The sequence below is a fragment of the Seriola dumerili genome, unplaced genomic scaffold (assembly GCF_002260705.1).
Source record: "Seriola dumerili isolate Sdu_G_001 unplaced genomic scaffold, Sdu_1.0 BDQW01000449.1, whole genome shotgun sequence".
NCBI classification, from domain to species: Eukaryota; Metazoa; Chordata; class Actinopteri; order Carangiformes; family Carangidae; genus Seriola; species Seriola dumerili.
Window position 1 is genome coordinate 4570053 of NW_019174704.1, and position 16163 is coordinate 4586215.

The 16163-nt window shown below is 39.4% G+C and overlaps 1 protein-coding gene across 1 annotated transcript; it reads right to left on the minus strand.

Moving 5' to 3' along the window:
• Positions 1 to 519: 519 nt before the first annotated feature.
• On the minus strand, positions 520 to 15031 carry LOC111234365 (rho GTPase-activating protein 42-like). Its single transcript, XM_022762412.1, has 24 exons — positions 14754 to 15031; positions 12727 to 12822; positions 12551 to 12612; positions 10202 to 10273; positions 8529 to 8630; positions 8323 to 8433; positions 7698 to 7802; positions 7034 to 7163; positions 6833 to 6933; positions 6366 to 6475; positions 6164 to 6242; positions 5839 to 5878; positions 5688 to 5750; positions 5500 to 5574; positions 5290 to 5374; positions 5147 to 5205; positions 4913 to 5018; positions 4133 to 4292; positions 3899 to 4049; positions 3001 to 3720; positions 2699 to 2858; positions 1818 to 1889; positions 1588 to 1667; positions 520 to 1162 (listed from the first exon to the last, which is right to left on the minus strand). The coding sequence occupies exons 1-24, from the start codon at positions 14905 to 14907 to the stop codon at positions 1074 to 1076; spliced, it is 2982 nt and encodes a 993-aa protein (XP_022618133.1). The 5' UTR covers positions 14908 to 15031; the 3' UTR covers positions 520 to 1073.
• Positions 15032 to 16163: the final 1132 nt, after the last annotated feature.

Here is a 16163-nt window from a genome sequence, read left to right on the forward strand (position 1 = left end):
AGAACGTATGGTATGTGAATCTCAAATTAAAATGGAGCTTGCTGATTGCATTATTATGTGTCATTTATATATTTATAATATGCAAAGTGCAATTTTGGAATCAATCAAACTGGGAGCACATCTTTTAAAAGACCATTTGTCCTCTCTCACCTATCAAACAGCTTATTATAGCATTAGTAATATAGGAACATATAATTTGCAGATTACTTTAAATTTCCTGCAGTTAAAAATGAAAAAAAGTCTGATTTTGTCAACACTAACATACATTTGAAATACAGTGTCAATGTGAATGATTAATCAAATGTAGTATGTTTTGCACGTTGGCATATGGTATAATGGATATCTGTATTGAAAGCTGCGGTGACCTCAGAAACAAATAATAATTAAGAAATTTGCAGTTTTTTTCTTGAGCAAATAATTAATACATAATACACATACAAAAATAATAAAATAAGACTAAACATAAACCGAATCTACAAATACAAACTTGTGCTTTTATGGAAAGTATTTGTCCTTTATTTAGGCAGTATGAAATTTGACAGATAGTAGAATGAAGGAGTTATGAAACGATACAGTTCATACTGCTCCAGTACAGAAGTGTGAGCACTTAATCTCTGGACAGTTATAATATAATATGATTATTTACAAACACATAAATTACCAAGATTGATAGAAAAATACTGTTCACATGTACCTTGAAGACACTTCTCATGTAGTTTTCTCACGATTCTCAGCAAGACGGCTGAACACAAACATGGAGAAGGAGCTGATAAGGTTGATAAAGTGAAGCCAACAAGTCAGACATTAACATCTAGTGTATTACAAGCTGCTTAATAACACATAACATAGTTCAGATATAGTAGTCAGATATACATACAGTACATACATCATTCAGATCCAGCTACAGTAGTCTGATATACATACTGTTCAGTGATAACAGTCACAGTTAAAAGATAAATATATTATAGCTTTGGTCAGCAGCACAGAGTGTTACTGTATGCACTGTAGAGCCCTAAAGTTTGAGTTAGATCTTTGTGTTATTCAGTGATGTGGTGATGACATCATCAGGTCTGTTAGATGTAGGTGATGTAGTTTTCAGGTATGAGGCCTGTCCTGCCGTTGTAAGTCGCCTGAAGCCAACCTGGTTCCACAGACGGATACACTGCAGACACAAACAGCTCAACTCAGCAAGTAAGCAAAGACATTCATCAAGTCAATTAACATCTACATCTAAAAATGTTTGACCTAACTTCATTTTCATTAACTTAACAGTTTGATGGAAACACTATGAACACTCAAAGTTAAGAAATACAAGAGATTACATGAGGTTATTATCAGGAATAAATGAAGATTGTAAGAGAGTTTGTGCTAAACCAGTTGATTAGCCGCCTGACAGAAAAAATAATCAATGACTATTTTGATGAAATAGCAGCTCTAAAATTAAAACACACTTTTACAAATGTGGCCCCTGAACACCTAGTACTTCATTAAAACCTGACAATGAATATGGAAAAACACATTTCAGTATCAGGTGGAAATGGAACCAAAGATTCCTCGAGGAATGAAACCCCTGAGTGGTTTTCTTACCATTTGAGAACAGCGCCCCCTGTGGAAAACTGAGCTCATGGCTGTGCTCTGCCTCACAGGAGTAAAGAGCTTTTGCTTCCCTAGGAGACAAAAATAAAATAGTGATTTAGTAAGTGAGGTAAGGAGGATTTTGTGGATCAATATGTTTTACTTTGCTTGAGTAGACTTTAGGCTTCAATGACTTCAAGACTAAAAAGTTTGTGCCACAAACAACCTAAAAAACAACGTACCTTCCTGAGGAACATATGTCTAACGCTGAGGAGAATACTGAACTCTCACGTTGTGGTAGTCTGCCCGATAATCTGTAACACACAAACACAAAATTGTAAGCTCCAGTACATACCACTGAGTACATTTCCTGGGATAATATCCAGTTTTTAATTGAGAGAGTGACTATGTCAGTTTTGAAAACACACTCTCAGCATCAAAAACGAAACAGCTTTCTTCTTCAGAAACAAGTAATCATTCCTGAAATCAGACCAATGATGTCTGAGATGACACAGTTTAAAATATGTTTAAAATGTGTCAAAATTAGATGACTGTTATCCATGGGCTCTTGGTTTCTCCAGGGCTAAACTGTGCATGAACTGAGATCTATGGCCCCGTTCAGACCTGGTGTTAAGATCCCTATCAGGTGACTGATGTGAAGAACCGCATACTCAACTGACGTCCTCTGCCTAATTAGTCCCTCCACAGTTTTATAATGAACTGAAAATATTAAGATATAACTATTTCAAATGGCTCATTACATTGTAGAGTGGTGAAGAGCTAGATCACCTACATCTAACAGACCCGATGATGTCACCACCAAATCACTGAATATAACAAAGATCTAACTCAGACTTTAGGGATCTACAGTGTATATAGTTACACTGTGCTGCTGACCAAAGCTATAATATATTTATCTTTTAACTGTGACTGTTATCACTGAACATGTGGAGATGCATTTTAATGCCAGGTGAGAACTGATGTACTTAGAGCTGACCACTTGTGATCAGATCACTGAAGACACATGTTAATGCCAGGTGTGAACAGGGCCTATGTGTCTTTTCCTTCTCTGAGAGCACAGATCAAAGGCAAAGCACTGTATGACTCTGAGACTGACACTCACAGTGATCCAGGCCTCTGGTAACCATTGCTGGATGTAGTTGCAGAGAGTTTCGCAGTCATATCAGAGCCACACCGGATGTGTGAAGGTTTATGTCTGTGTGTTGCGTCTCGTGGGTCCAGCGACATGAGACTCTGTACTGATCCGTGACAGCTTTTGTAATCTGAGACAAAACACAATAAATCAGAATTAAGCATAAACAGTTGACAGAGTGACAGATATTTAAACATTTCATGCTGTCACCAAACTACACCACCTACAGGTTCATCTTGATATTTTTGCAACTAAAAAACAAATGTACGCACCCTCAGAGATGTGTAGGGAGGTGAGAGAGGAAGATGTAGAAAGTTGGTAGGGAAACAATGAAGAGGAAGACGATGAGGAGGAGGAGGCGGTCCTGTAAGCAGTCCTGTGCGGCCGAGCAGGAGAGGTAGAGTCTGTCACTCTGGTTTCTGTGACAGTGGAAGAGGTGCTGGTCGCATTTCTTTGATCCACCGAATGAATGCTCTTCAGAGAAGAGACAGACGACACTCTCTGAACAGGCTGACCCTCTCTGAGAGAGGAGGCACAGTCCACTGAAGCGTGCTGGGTGGAGGCGGTGGATGTGGAGGCTCTGGAAGGAGATCTTGACTCTTTAACAGAAGACAAGGAGGCAGTGGAGTTTCCTCCGACAGACAAACTTCTCTCTGCAGAGAGTAAAGAGGATGTGGAGGAGGACACAGAGGAAGTCTGCTGGGCTGGAGTGGGCTGGGAGGAAGTCCAGGAGGATGAGGAAGGCATGAGCTGAGGGGAGGCGACGCTGTCTGTCTGGGGTTTCTGATCCTTCCCATTTGAGGAGTTGTGGGAGGGGGAGCAGGAGGAAGCCGCAGGAGGAGATGCAGGCGCTGCGGAGGACGAGCTGGGCTCAGCAGCAGGAGAGGACGGAGGAGAGGTCTGAGACAGTCCGTTTTTTTCAGAGGAGTGTGAGGACAGAGATTCCTGGCTGCCCATCGGAGTCGTGCTGGGGCTGCTACTGAATGTGTCACCTGGACGAAGAAATGGAAACACATTACATAATACAGAGACTGAATGACAATGACGAGATCAAGGATCCTGCTCAAGCACTGCTGAATGGTCTACGGACCAGTGTACTTCGTTACTGTCCACCACTGTTGGTAGGATATATGATGAGATACAGGAGCTGCAGGCTGCAGGGAGACTCACTGTCGTTGTCTGCCAGGCAGAGAGCAGGAGGGTAGAGACGAGCCTTCCTCTTTCCAGATGACAGACAGATGGCCTTGTTCCTCCGAGGAGTCGACCGAGAGGACGGAGCCGGAGGTAACGGCACAGACAGGTCTGGAGCCTCGCCAAAGATCTGACAGGGACATACAGTATACATGTCTGTTAGGTAGGTGTGTGTGTGTGTGTGTGTGTGTGTGTGTTTATGTGTAAGCATACCTTGTCGTGGTTTTCAATGATAATCTCCACCACAATGTTCTGAAACTTGATGTTCATCATGGCGGCCACCGTCTCTTCCTGTGACCTCATCAATGTGGGGCCAAAGATCATTCCCAAGTTGGACACAGTCATCAGGTTTTGGTCACTGTGAGAGGACACCCTGCACACACACACGCACGCACACAGTCACACACACACACACACACACACACACACACACACACACACACACACACACACACACACACACACACACACACAATAAGCATGTATTTTCAATATGTCCTATATCATCTAAAAGGGAAATAAGAGATGAACTGTTAAATAAAACAGAAAGACAAGCTTATTCAAAAAGTGATCATAATCCAAGTTCAGTTCACGTACTCCTGCTAGTTTATCTATCAGTATATTATAAACATATCAATCTTAATATATTTTCAATCATACTTATTCGTGATAATTCGAGATTTGTGCAGCTAAAGCAAATAAACATTTCTTAAAAGGTGTCAATTTAATGAAATTTTAACTGTAATCTGTGCTAGGATTCTTTTCATGAATAGATTTCACTCTTCAGTGTTTAATTGTAATTTATTTTTGTTTTGAATTTTGCCTTTTTTGCCCACTTTGCCCACAAATTGACTGTCAGATGTTTGTGATAAAGCCAAAAAGGGTTAAATGGCATGAGGATGACGTTCTTGCATTTTCACAAATATTTTAGGAAAATATTCAACACTTTCTTTATGCTCAACAGTAAAAGCAGAGGATGTGATATACACATACTTGAAGAGGTGGTTGGTTAAGAGGTCCAACATTGCTCTGTTTTTTTCTGGTAGTTTGTGAACTAGAGCATGAATGGCTCTCACTCTATACTTCTGGTCATCGTACTCTGTGAAACAAAGAAAGGGATATGATTCAGGGGTGGTGAGGGGTTGAGATACTCTGCTTCTGTGTACACGACATATAATGCAGCATGAGGCAGTAAATTCTTTGTGTTCTGAAGGAGGCAGCTCTTACTTGCAGCCTTGATGAATTCTTTATGCAGTCTGTAGGTCAGTACTGGTTCTGCCAGACACCTGTATGCACATTAGAAATCATGAATTCATGATTCATGAGAGGTGTTATTCAGACAGAATGTTTTGTACTATACAGTATGTTACCTGAAATAATTCTTTAGGCCACTGGTGATGGTCTTGTTGTCCCATGCGTCTGCATCCAGCTGCATGTCAGAAGGAGCTGTGGCCGCTACAGGAAAGTAGAAAGATCATGATTCATCTATAGTTACACATTTTTCTTATTTACTGTTTGATTGTGCCTGATTGTGCTGGATCAAAGTTTCTCCATGCAAGGAAGAACATTATACACCTTACCAAACACACTCGTCATCAGCCGCTGCACTTTGGAGTTGACTCCTCCAATCCTGTACAGTCCCAGGGTGGTAATGCCTACACACACATACAGACGTGTTTAAATAAACTTGGTGAAGCAACACTGTAGTTACAGTACTTATAAGAATCAGTTTGATTATAATCATAAACACTTTATGAAGGAGGAATACCTCTTGTTTCCACCAGCTCAATACACTTCTTAACAAAGCTGAAACCTGCTTCATTGAGAAAGGCTGTAAAACAAAAAACAAATATGACTTTAATTCCTGAATAACAAATAATAGAGGAATAAACCATTTAAGAATAAATCAAGTTACTTACTCTCCTCCTTTTTGCTAAGTAAAGAAGGAAGAGTGTAGATCTGAGGAAAGAAAGATAAAAAAAGAGATAAATTAAAAAGACTGTCATTTTAAACATTATTTTTTCAATACTAAGTTGCTTGTGTTTAACTTAATATATGTAATAATGTAAACCTGTGTTTGCATTACTTGCTGTAAGGCTTCATAAAAAGCCAGTTTCACTGACAAAAGATGAAATTATGACGCCTAACTATAAGTCACAATTTGAACACCTTTTCTATGCAGCCTACATGTCTTCCTGGTGATACTCTATCATTGTTACTCTTTAATGATGTATATATTCATACAGGTTCTTTTCCATCCATTGCCTCCATCCACAGCCGCCTGTTGGCCTCAGAGAGCGCTTGTAGGGTGATGACGCCATGTCTGTAGAGGAAGAGAGATCATTTTACCGAAGCACAATCCAACAGTAGCAGTATTTTAATTTATTATATTATACAGACAGTTGTGTGTTATAGACAAAGCCTCTCAGTCATCTTTCCCTCTCACCTCTCAGTCACCTCGATGTCGAAGCAGAAGCGTTTGTCGATTGAATCAGTCTTCCTTCTGACACACGAACGCAGCTTGAACATCTCTGGTGTGCCATTCACCACGCCGTTCTGTTAACAGAGAGATGTTTTTGCAATATGCCATGATATGTGGCATTAAAGTCTTATAAGGATTCTCACTGAGCTTCTGATATTGTAGCAAAGAAACATAATGAACTTAACTCGATACTTCATATTGGTGTTTTTGCATGTTTTAGCCCCTCAACTACTGTGCTGACACTTGTACTTCCCACTTTTCAATTTGTGTCAAAATACTACAAAAATGAACTCAAAAAACAATAGCTTGAGGTTAGTAATCCATATCTTTTTGTTTCTGTCAAAGCTGCATTAGCAGCACATGATAAAGCAGTTAGTAGGGACTGTTTTGAGACTGCTATATAACCATACTCATCTGTGCTACCAGCTCACCTGTCTGCTGGCTGGTCTGGCCTCTGTGTTGCTCATGGTGAACATCTTGGAGCTTTTTTCATAAGTACAGTAGTATCTTGTCCACACGCTGCCCAAGGGACCTACAATACATGACACACATTTTCATGCAGGTGCACTTGAGTTTGATTTTCTAGACAGTATAAGTGAGATAAAGAAAAATATGATTTCTGTATATCTCACGTTTCTCCTGTATATACAGATATCCCTCCATGGTAAAGCAGCTGGGGGCTTTGAAGTCTTCTTCTGCTGATCGGATCCTCTTCATCAGCCGCTCAACCTCAGCACGAGTACTTTCAAAGTTATTGCGAGCCTTAACAACAAAAACATGTGTTGAAAGGAGGCTTGCGTACATATTTGAAAAAAAAAATACAAAATCTATTAAAAAAATTTATTAAAAAATTTCTTTTGTAAATCCAAGCCGTACATTGATTTCTCATTTGCATTTTTTAAAGTGACCCCAAACTATGAGGCTGCAACAATGATGTACAAGTTTGTACTAAAATGCAAAAGTAAACTGGATTTTATTTTTCCATAAATTAAAGGAAAAACTGAAGGGCTAACTGAAAGGGTAGATAGTGAACAAAGTGTGAACTATTGAGGCAGTAAAATATGTGAGTCTGTGCAAGACAAAGCCTAGTTCAAGCCGTGGTTGAAGCACCAGGTGTGTGAGGTTTCCACTTAGGCACAGGTAGTGCCAAATGCATCTGAAATTGACTTTCAAATACCTTCTCTAAACGGCTTAAGAGGCAGGTAGATCAGATGGAATAAACTAGTTAAAAATACTATTTACAAGTGATATCAGGCCCACGTTTGGTCCACAGGTTTGCAGCAAACACACACTTACATTCTGCAGGTTGAACTGAAGTTGCTGCTTGTAGGGTTCAAACTCACTGGCCAGCTCATAGCCCTCATGGTAGAATGTAAACAAACCCTGCAGGAAGGCTAATAGCTGAAGAGCAGAGGGAGAAATCCACAGGAAAAATGTTAGATGTGGGCTTGGTAGGTTAAAGTATAATGAGAGGATTACATAAGAATGATTGTCAGTCCACTGCTCAATCAATAAAAATAGCCTCTGTAGGTGAATAGAAACCCAACCTCTGCCTGTTGTTTGATTTTCTACCCTTGTTTACTTTACAACAAAGAATTTCCATCTCTGTCAGGCGGAAGAGATCTCCATGCAGGAAGTGCTGCTACAGCAACAGGAAGTGGGCTTTACTGATATGTATCATTAAAACATTTTCATCACTGACCAAACAGTGTGTGTAATGTGTGTTTTTCAGAATCTGGCTTAGCTGCCTTTCCATGATCATATCTGTATGCACTCAACTCGACACAAGAAGGTAGAAGGCTGATACTGACAAAACCTTGTGTATTACAAATAAAATGTGTATCCGGGTATGAAAACACACAGCTGACTTGCACTAAAGTGATATAAAATACATGACCATAATGTGCGTATGTGAACTCACCGGCTCCACAAATTCAAACTTCTTTCTCTCCTGCACTTCTTGGATCTTGAAGACATACTGCAGTGATGCATCATAAAAAACCTGCCTGTCCTTACTCATCTGTGAGTCAGCCTGCAACAAAACCACAATACACTTACAGTACTTTATGTTATCTAACACATGTGGGATGAACTAGGTGTGTGTTTTCTAGGAATCTGACAGTTTACCTCGTGTAGCTGTGATTCCTTCTTTTTGGAGGACAGGCTGAGGTGTTTCTCCAGAACAGAGTAGTACCTTTCTGTCTCCTTGTCAAACTGCTTCTTTCCCTCCTGGGGAAGACAGGGGGAGGACAATCACTAAATATATAAATAGGTAAATAACACAAGAATCTAACTGGTCATTTCATAACAGTTTTCAGGACTTTATAGTTTTCAATGCTACTACTGTACTACTGACACAATTCAGTCAATACTCAAAAAGTTTTTGATACCCAGTCCAACTGTACAGAACCTAATAAGTAAATAAATAAAAGCAACAACACAAAGAGCCGACAAGCAGGTGTAACTTTTACCATGTTTAGCACCTTAATTTATCCTATTAGCATGCAAACATTTGCTAATTAGCACTAAACAATGTCAAATGAGACTGACATCAAGAACAAGACTAGATTACAGCCAGAAGAGAAGAATAGCTGTCTACAACTATCTGTTGTATAACATCATGGTAATCCATCCCATAATTGTTAAGACATTTCACTCTGAATCACAAACGTCAACCTCACGGTGGTGCTAGAGGAAACATCAGGGGCTCACCAAAGTCGGTAAGTTTTATCCTGTCCGCACCACAAATGTCTATACCGAACTTCATGTCACTGCGTCCAATAGCTGTCAAGATATTTTAGTTACTGATGGACCAAAACTCTGACATTGCCTTTCCTACAGTTTGCTGCTTTGGCTCAAAATACCAAAATGCCACATATCTGTAGTGAGATCACAGCATCCAATATCTGCACAACATCCTGCTTTTGTTTTGTTTCAAAAGTGACAAAAGCTCAGTAGGATTTTGGGGTAAACTAACATTCCAAAAAGCTATGACGAAGTGCAGGGGGACCATTAATAATCTAAATGAAGGGACTCTGCCAAAATATTTAGGACAACAGCTCTTTTCTAAAACAGCTGCAGCTACAAACCCCACATGTCCAACCCCTCTTTCTTGCACAACAACAGCAGTGTGAGGATGTACTGCTCACACACTCCTGCTACATTCTACAGGAGTCGCTTCGATTAACACTGACAAACGAGCTATGATTTCACTTTCAGGATTAGTTTTAGCCGTGACCAGTTCTATTTTTTAAACCCTGCCCACCGCATGACACTGCTATCTCTGCCTCTATTTCTGTCTAAAAAGAGAGCAAAGGAAAAAATATGAGAAAAACTGAATTGGAAGACTTGAGACAGCTGCTGAAACAAGACACCAGACTCACTTTGTGTTTACACTGCCTAACTGAGTTCAACTATCTGTCTATGACGCGTTCCCTGTCTTGCCTTCCAGCGTCCGTTCCCATGACCTTGCTCCTGACACTGGACTGTGATCCATCGTTTATCTGAACAAACTGGATTCTCTGACCATTGACTGAGAGACCGACCGGGACCAGACCACAGCAGGATGACCTGACTGATCACCACCCACAGTGTTAGATAACTAGTGACAAGTTTAATGAACTGAGCTTCACATATTGGCCTGGTTAAAACCTCAGCAGAGACGGTGTGAGGATCTGAACATCCCTTGTGCTTCATTTATGTAAAAACTTCAAAGCAAAAATTAACTGGTTCAGCTACTTTCTGTTAATAACCTGTGCAACTTTCAAGTTACCCTTTAATTCCAACAACTGCAGGTATACCTTAACAGCTCCAATCTGCTCCTTACGAAACCTCTCGAGCGGTGAGATCAGCACGTCATCAGCGTTCTGGATCTGAGAGAGGAAAAAAAACAACAGTCCGCTCAGTTTGTCATAACAGCAAATACTAAAATGAGCAGTAAAAATAAGACAGCTGCTCAGTCCTTGCAGTGATGACTTCAGTGTTTTACTCAATATATTTTTATGATGATTTTGTCTTAAAGAGACACATTTCCTGACAAATTTCTTTCAAAATATATCAATGAGGACATTAACATGATCTCAATGTCTTGCCAACTTCACAAATTTGTTGTATATAAGTAAAGCTAAGGCAGAGATTTACTTAATCTATTTCATGATGATCTCATCCCGTACTTCAGTTAACTAGAGATTTATAGATTTTGTGTATAGTTGTTATTGAATTCACAGAAAAAAAATCTAGATGCAAATACTATTAACACAAGTTAGGTAGGGCAGATGCACAGAATTTCACAACAATTAGGCCAAGTCTGTCTACGATAAATCAAGCTTTACTTTTGTGAAACCGTGTAACATGTACTGCCCCAATCTAATTGAAAAATTAAGACTGCGCTACCACCACAGGCCAATCTAAAATATCTTGACTTGCTTTAGAGCAGGTGCAGTTTCCTCTGACTGAATATACCATAACATATGAACCAAGTCTAACAAATTTCACCAGAAACCTCCAAACCTAAAATAAACATTGTACAATTGTGGAAATATCTTTGTAGCAGACTGTACAGTGAGTATGAGAAACTTATGGTTGATGTTGTGGCCTGAGATCAAGCAGTGGTTATCAGAGCTCTGGTGTTTATCTTTGGTCTCGGTCCTCTTTAGTCATGAGTCTATATATTGCAAGTCTCGGTGACGTCTCGCTTTGTTCCGTCCAGTTGATTTAAGTATTAGACTGTAAATAACTTCCCCGCCCTGCATCATGACTTCACTTTCACTTCAGTTTAGAGCTGCACCAGCACCCGAAGAAAGGTCTGCTTTCTTTGTATGTTCTTTCTTTCTTAGCACATTACAATAAGGGGGGTGAAACTGAAAACGAAGAGAATGATGGGCATTGTCAATAGTCCCTCCCGGGTTGAACAGGTAGGTATTTCTCAGGAACCCATTTGCTGGAATTGCCCTTTAACTTAATAATGATGGTATTATTAGAAGTTCAGACCTATCAGCAGTGTTGCAGTGGTGCTACTCCAAGCGGAAAAGCATACAACACACACACACACACACACACACACACACACACACACACACACACAGAAAGAGCAGACACAACACACACAGGACCCTTTTATGGACTTTCCCAGGCAGTCAGGGTTGTGCTCAGTCTCACAGGGGAATTGGCAGAATAGGTTCCACATGGTTCCTCTGTAACTAGACCATGCACAAAGTCACAAAGGCACACACACACACACACACACACACACACACACACACACACACACACACACACACACACACACACATGCACACACACAGGGCTATACATAAGTTAGCATACTATGCACATACTGTACATTGAACATGCACAGAGGATTTGCCTACACACACAGACTGTGCCAGACTCCAGTCACTCCCACACAAAGGCGTCTGGTTGATGGAGGGTCTCTGAGTCAAAGATGTTTTTTCACAGCTACTGGCACAAAGTTTTCAATGTATGAATCACACTTGTGGGAAAACCAGATTAAGGCACAAGCATCCCAGAACCCAGTAAGATGCATTGAATGAAGGTTACTGACAAAAACTGTAACTTTGAAACTTTCAGTCTTTGAGTGTTGCTCTGTGTTGGGTCAGCTTCAGTAAGCAGAGACAGAGAGATGGCAAAACTACTTGTGGACAAAGGAAGCTGTTGGTTTAGACTTTGGTGATAATTTGGTTAAGAAGGGGTTTTTGGTTTAATGGCCCTTCAGAAGTCTGAGGTTTCTATTTCCAACAGAATAAATTAAAACAAACACTACGTATGCATTTTATGCAGATAAGGATGGTGTGCAGAGACAGAGAAAGGTGTGAAAATGTAAAAAATGTATAGAATAAATAGAAAAACTATATTTTGTTAATGTCCATGTCCAGCTGTTTTTCAAATAGGCTTAAGTATCTCTGAAAACATTTAGACTCCCAAATGTGATCAATAAAGTTTTAAAGCAATAAGCATACCTTTTTGTGTAAAATACAGTGTAACTTATACAATTATAACTTAAAAACACCCCTTTTCAAAGTCGCAACCAATAAAAGGTCCTCAATTTTTAAACTTTCCTTATTTCATCTTTAAAAATATACAAAAAAATCTGTTCATACACATACATACAAACAAATGTTTTTTCTTACCAGTCGTTTTCTCTCCTCTTCCATGGTGCTCAAGAGCTGAGAGAACTCCTTTAAGGACTGAGCTGTAGGGGAAATTATACACCATATACACAAATGTGGAAAGACTCATCATATATGACATATTTTGCACTCTTAGCTCCTAATGTTCTAGATCATTAGGGGCATTTTCACCTCACCTATATTGACCTCATCATCAGTCTCAGCATCTCCAATACATTCAAACTGGAACTCCTGTAGAGACTGAGAGAAGCGCTGAACAGCAAGAGAAAGACCTGATAGAAAAACAGAGAGAATTTCATTCAGTCACTTAAACATAACAATCTTCTTATTTATAAGTTCATTATTTCCATATTATGCACAAGAATGACCTTGGCATAAGTTTGCATACTGCCAGTATTGGTTCAACACAATGCAGTGCTCCCATTTCCTTACAAAGCAAGAAACAACATCATTGTAATGAACTATTAATTACAAAGCTCTTGCATATCATCCACTGCTGAGACATGAGGTGTCAAAGTCTTCTGATGTACACAAACTGCCGCACCCTGCAGCAAACTCTGCTTAGCCTTACTCTCATAAAACAGTGTTTACGTGTCCAAATAACACTTCAATAACAGGATTTAATACCGCCTTTACTCTCTAAAGTGCACAAACGCTTGGCATCACAAGCCAGCATTCTCTCACCCACATACCCATAACACTGGTCTGTATACCAGCTGCTGTAAGGCATTATTTCAATCACACCACTGCATTGTAAACTGACAACTGACTAAAACACACGCATGTGAGATGAACACACTGAAAACTCCAGATTTTGAAAATGCTTTCCAATGAGAACAGAATTTCCAGTCAGTAAAGGTAATAAATGTTAGCATATCACAAATAACAATGGCATTGTATCATAGTAATATCCTATTTTGCTGGTGCTGGTGAATGATAAGCTAATGCTCTGTACACTGTATGACCTGTTCATGTTAACAGAGAAGTGATCCTGTTGTTTCAGTTGTCAAGCACAGCATCTTGTGTGTGTATGGCAGACAGCAGCAGTGTTTACACTGATGACTTCAACCAGCAGGTGAGTGAAACAAACCACAGGCAGCCACAAAGCGTAGGTGTGTGTGTGATCTTAAACCTGATCAAAAGAAGTTCCAAACAAATGGGAGGTAACTGTTTTCATCAGCGTATGAGTATGACAGCCACAGTCAAACTGTGCAGCAGTTAAACATCCACCTTTCCAGCATGCTCCTTTCTATTGTCATAAGAAGGTAATAAATAAATCCCTCTCTTTGTGGTCAGTTATTAAGTATGTAAGTACGTTGTTATCTGATCATTGAAAAGCAATGATACATTTTTGACTGGAGAGAAAATACAATTCAGAACAATCCCCATTCTCATACATTAGTGATTACAATACTGTGCACCTTAATACATGTCAGTGGACCCAGAGCTATTGTTGAATTATTGGTTTGATTAATATTTACATCTGCAGACTTGATGGATTATTGTAGAACCTTTTATTAATGATTCATTAACATTTAAAACTTTTACCCTAATGGCTAAACAGAAATAGAGAAACGCAAACCTGATGACTTACTAGAAAGTGTAAAACATTTAACTGAATAGAAACACACAGCCATTTTATTACTTTGCAATGAAAACCGCTCTTACCATAGGCATTTAACATTTTGTTATTCTGTCCTCATGTAAACTACTTTAAGTTTTGCATTTCAATGAACAGCTAGTCAAACTCAATGTGAGTCAAACTGTTAAACCATAATAAATCTGTAGTTGTAAATGTTAATAAGAGGTTTATACATGGATTTTGGTCCAGATGTCCTGCAGCCCAGGAATTAAAGAGCTAAAAAACCATGCTGTCATGCAGCAGGATTGTCCACACGATTTGTTAACCATTAATTACAGTTTTTAAAACCCTTTATAAATGGTGCCTTACCAGAGAGTGGCACTAAATTAAAATGTCTGTGCTTGTAACATTATATCAACACAGTGGCCTATGCATATCACTGTGACTACCTATCTAACTGTGCTGTTAATACCACCAAACACAAGTCAATGTAAAGACTATTAACTAAGTGTAATGTGGGCTAAACTCAGCACATTGGCTCTATCTGATTTGATGGCCTTAGGTTACCCTGTTATCAGGCAGCTGCTGTTTGAGTAACTTTGTGTAACAACGTGTACTTACTTCTAAGGGCAGATATGAGCATGTTTCCATCTTTGATGAGGTCTTTTATAAACCTGTTGGTGCGCTCCAGCTCTATCTCATGGCACTGCAGTCGCTCTCTGAACTCCGGACTGTCCAGGAAAGAATCACTAAACTCCAGCGTCGGCAGACCCATCGATAGATTAATACACACAGCCAGTTATTAGATAAATACAGCAAAACGCGGCTTCTGTCCCCTCCGCAGGTTTAACGAGAGAAAACAGTGTTTCACTGTGCTCGGAGAAAATTTGTCAGAAGTTCCTTCCAGCTCCTTTTTTTCATGCCTTTCTCACTTTTCCCCCACAGAACTTCCGGACACTGAAACAGCAGAGTCTCTGACAGAGAAAGTTTGGCTAGGTTATACGACGAGCTCCACGCTGCTTCTCTCACCTTTTAATTTAAAATATTCGAATATAACGTTCTTTCGACTTCTTAGTGACTTATCAGTTGACATAGAAAACACCGTCCGTCGCAAAAAGAAAGCAGTTAGAGCTTAGTTTTAGACGCAACAAAGCTGTCGGCAGAGACTATGGTGCTAACTCAGGCTGCATACGGCTCTAAATGAAGGCTTGTTACTATGGGAACGAGAGACTCCTGCTGGCGCGTGCAAAAATGAGTGCAAAGTTTGCCTTAATGAAAACAATAATTACATAGTCTGGACCATTATAGGCTAATAGTTTAAGTTATAGTATATATTTTCTATTGTCAACAAATTCAATAAAAAGACCAAAACTAAGCAATACTTCTTCTATTTTTAAAAAAGGCTAAGTAATTTCCTAAAAACACTTGGGCACTGTAACTAGACTAGAGCCACAGATTACACATGTGTGATATTGCACAAAGGATTCATTGTAAATAAACCATAGCACCCATGTTCACTGTATTAAAGGAACATGTCACCCAGTTCAAACATTTTTGGATAACAAAGGAGGCCTACAGCCCAGAAGAATGTTTTTTTCAGGCTTTGCCAACACAGACAGTTTATTGGTGTTTTTGATCATTCGTGGGATTTATTGATTATTAGAAAAACATATCATATCCAGCAAGGCTTATCATTGAAAGCAAACGAATCGGAGGCACTGAAAGAGTTAAAAGTGGGAGTAATGAGAGAAGCCTAAGTGGCAGCTAAAGAAGAAATCCTGAAAAGAGTTTAAGTTTCATTCAAAGTGTAAGCGCTAGATAAAGTTAAAATGTTTTTTAACTCAGTGTCAGTGGAAGTGAAAGTGCTGAAAGGAATTGAGGGGTTAGTTGTTGTGAAAGAACTGAAAATAGTTAAAAGTTGAATGTTGGGTGATAAATGTAAGTCAGTCAGTTGTATAATTTCAGAGTAAGTTGAAGTGTTGACTTGAAGTGCAAACACTGTAAACAGTTTATGTACAGTATCTCTGGAAG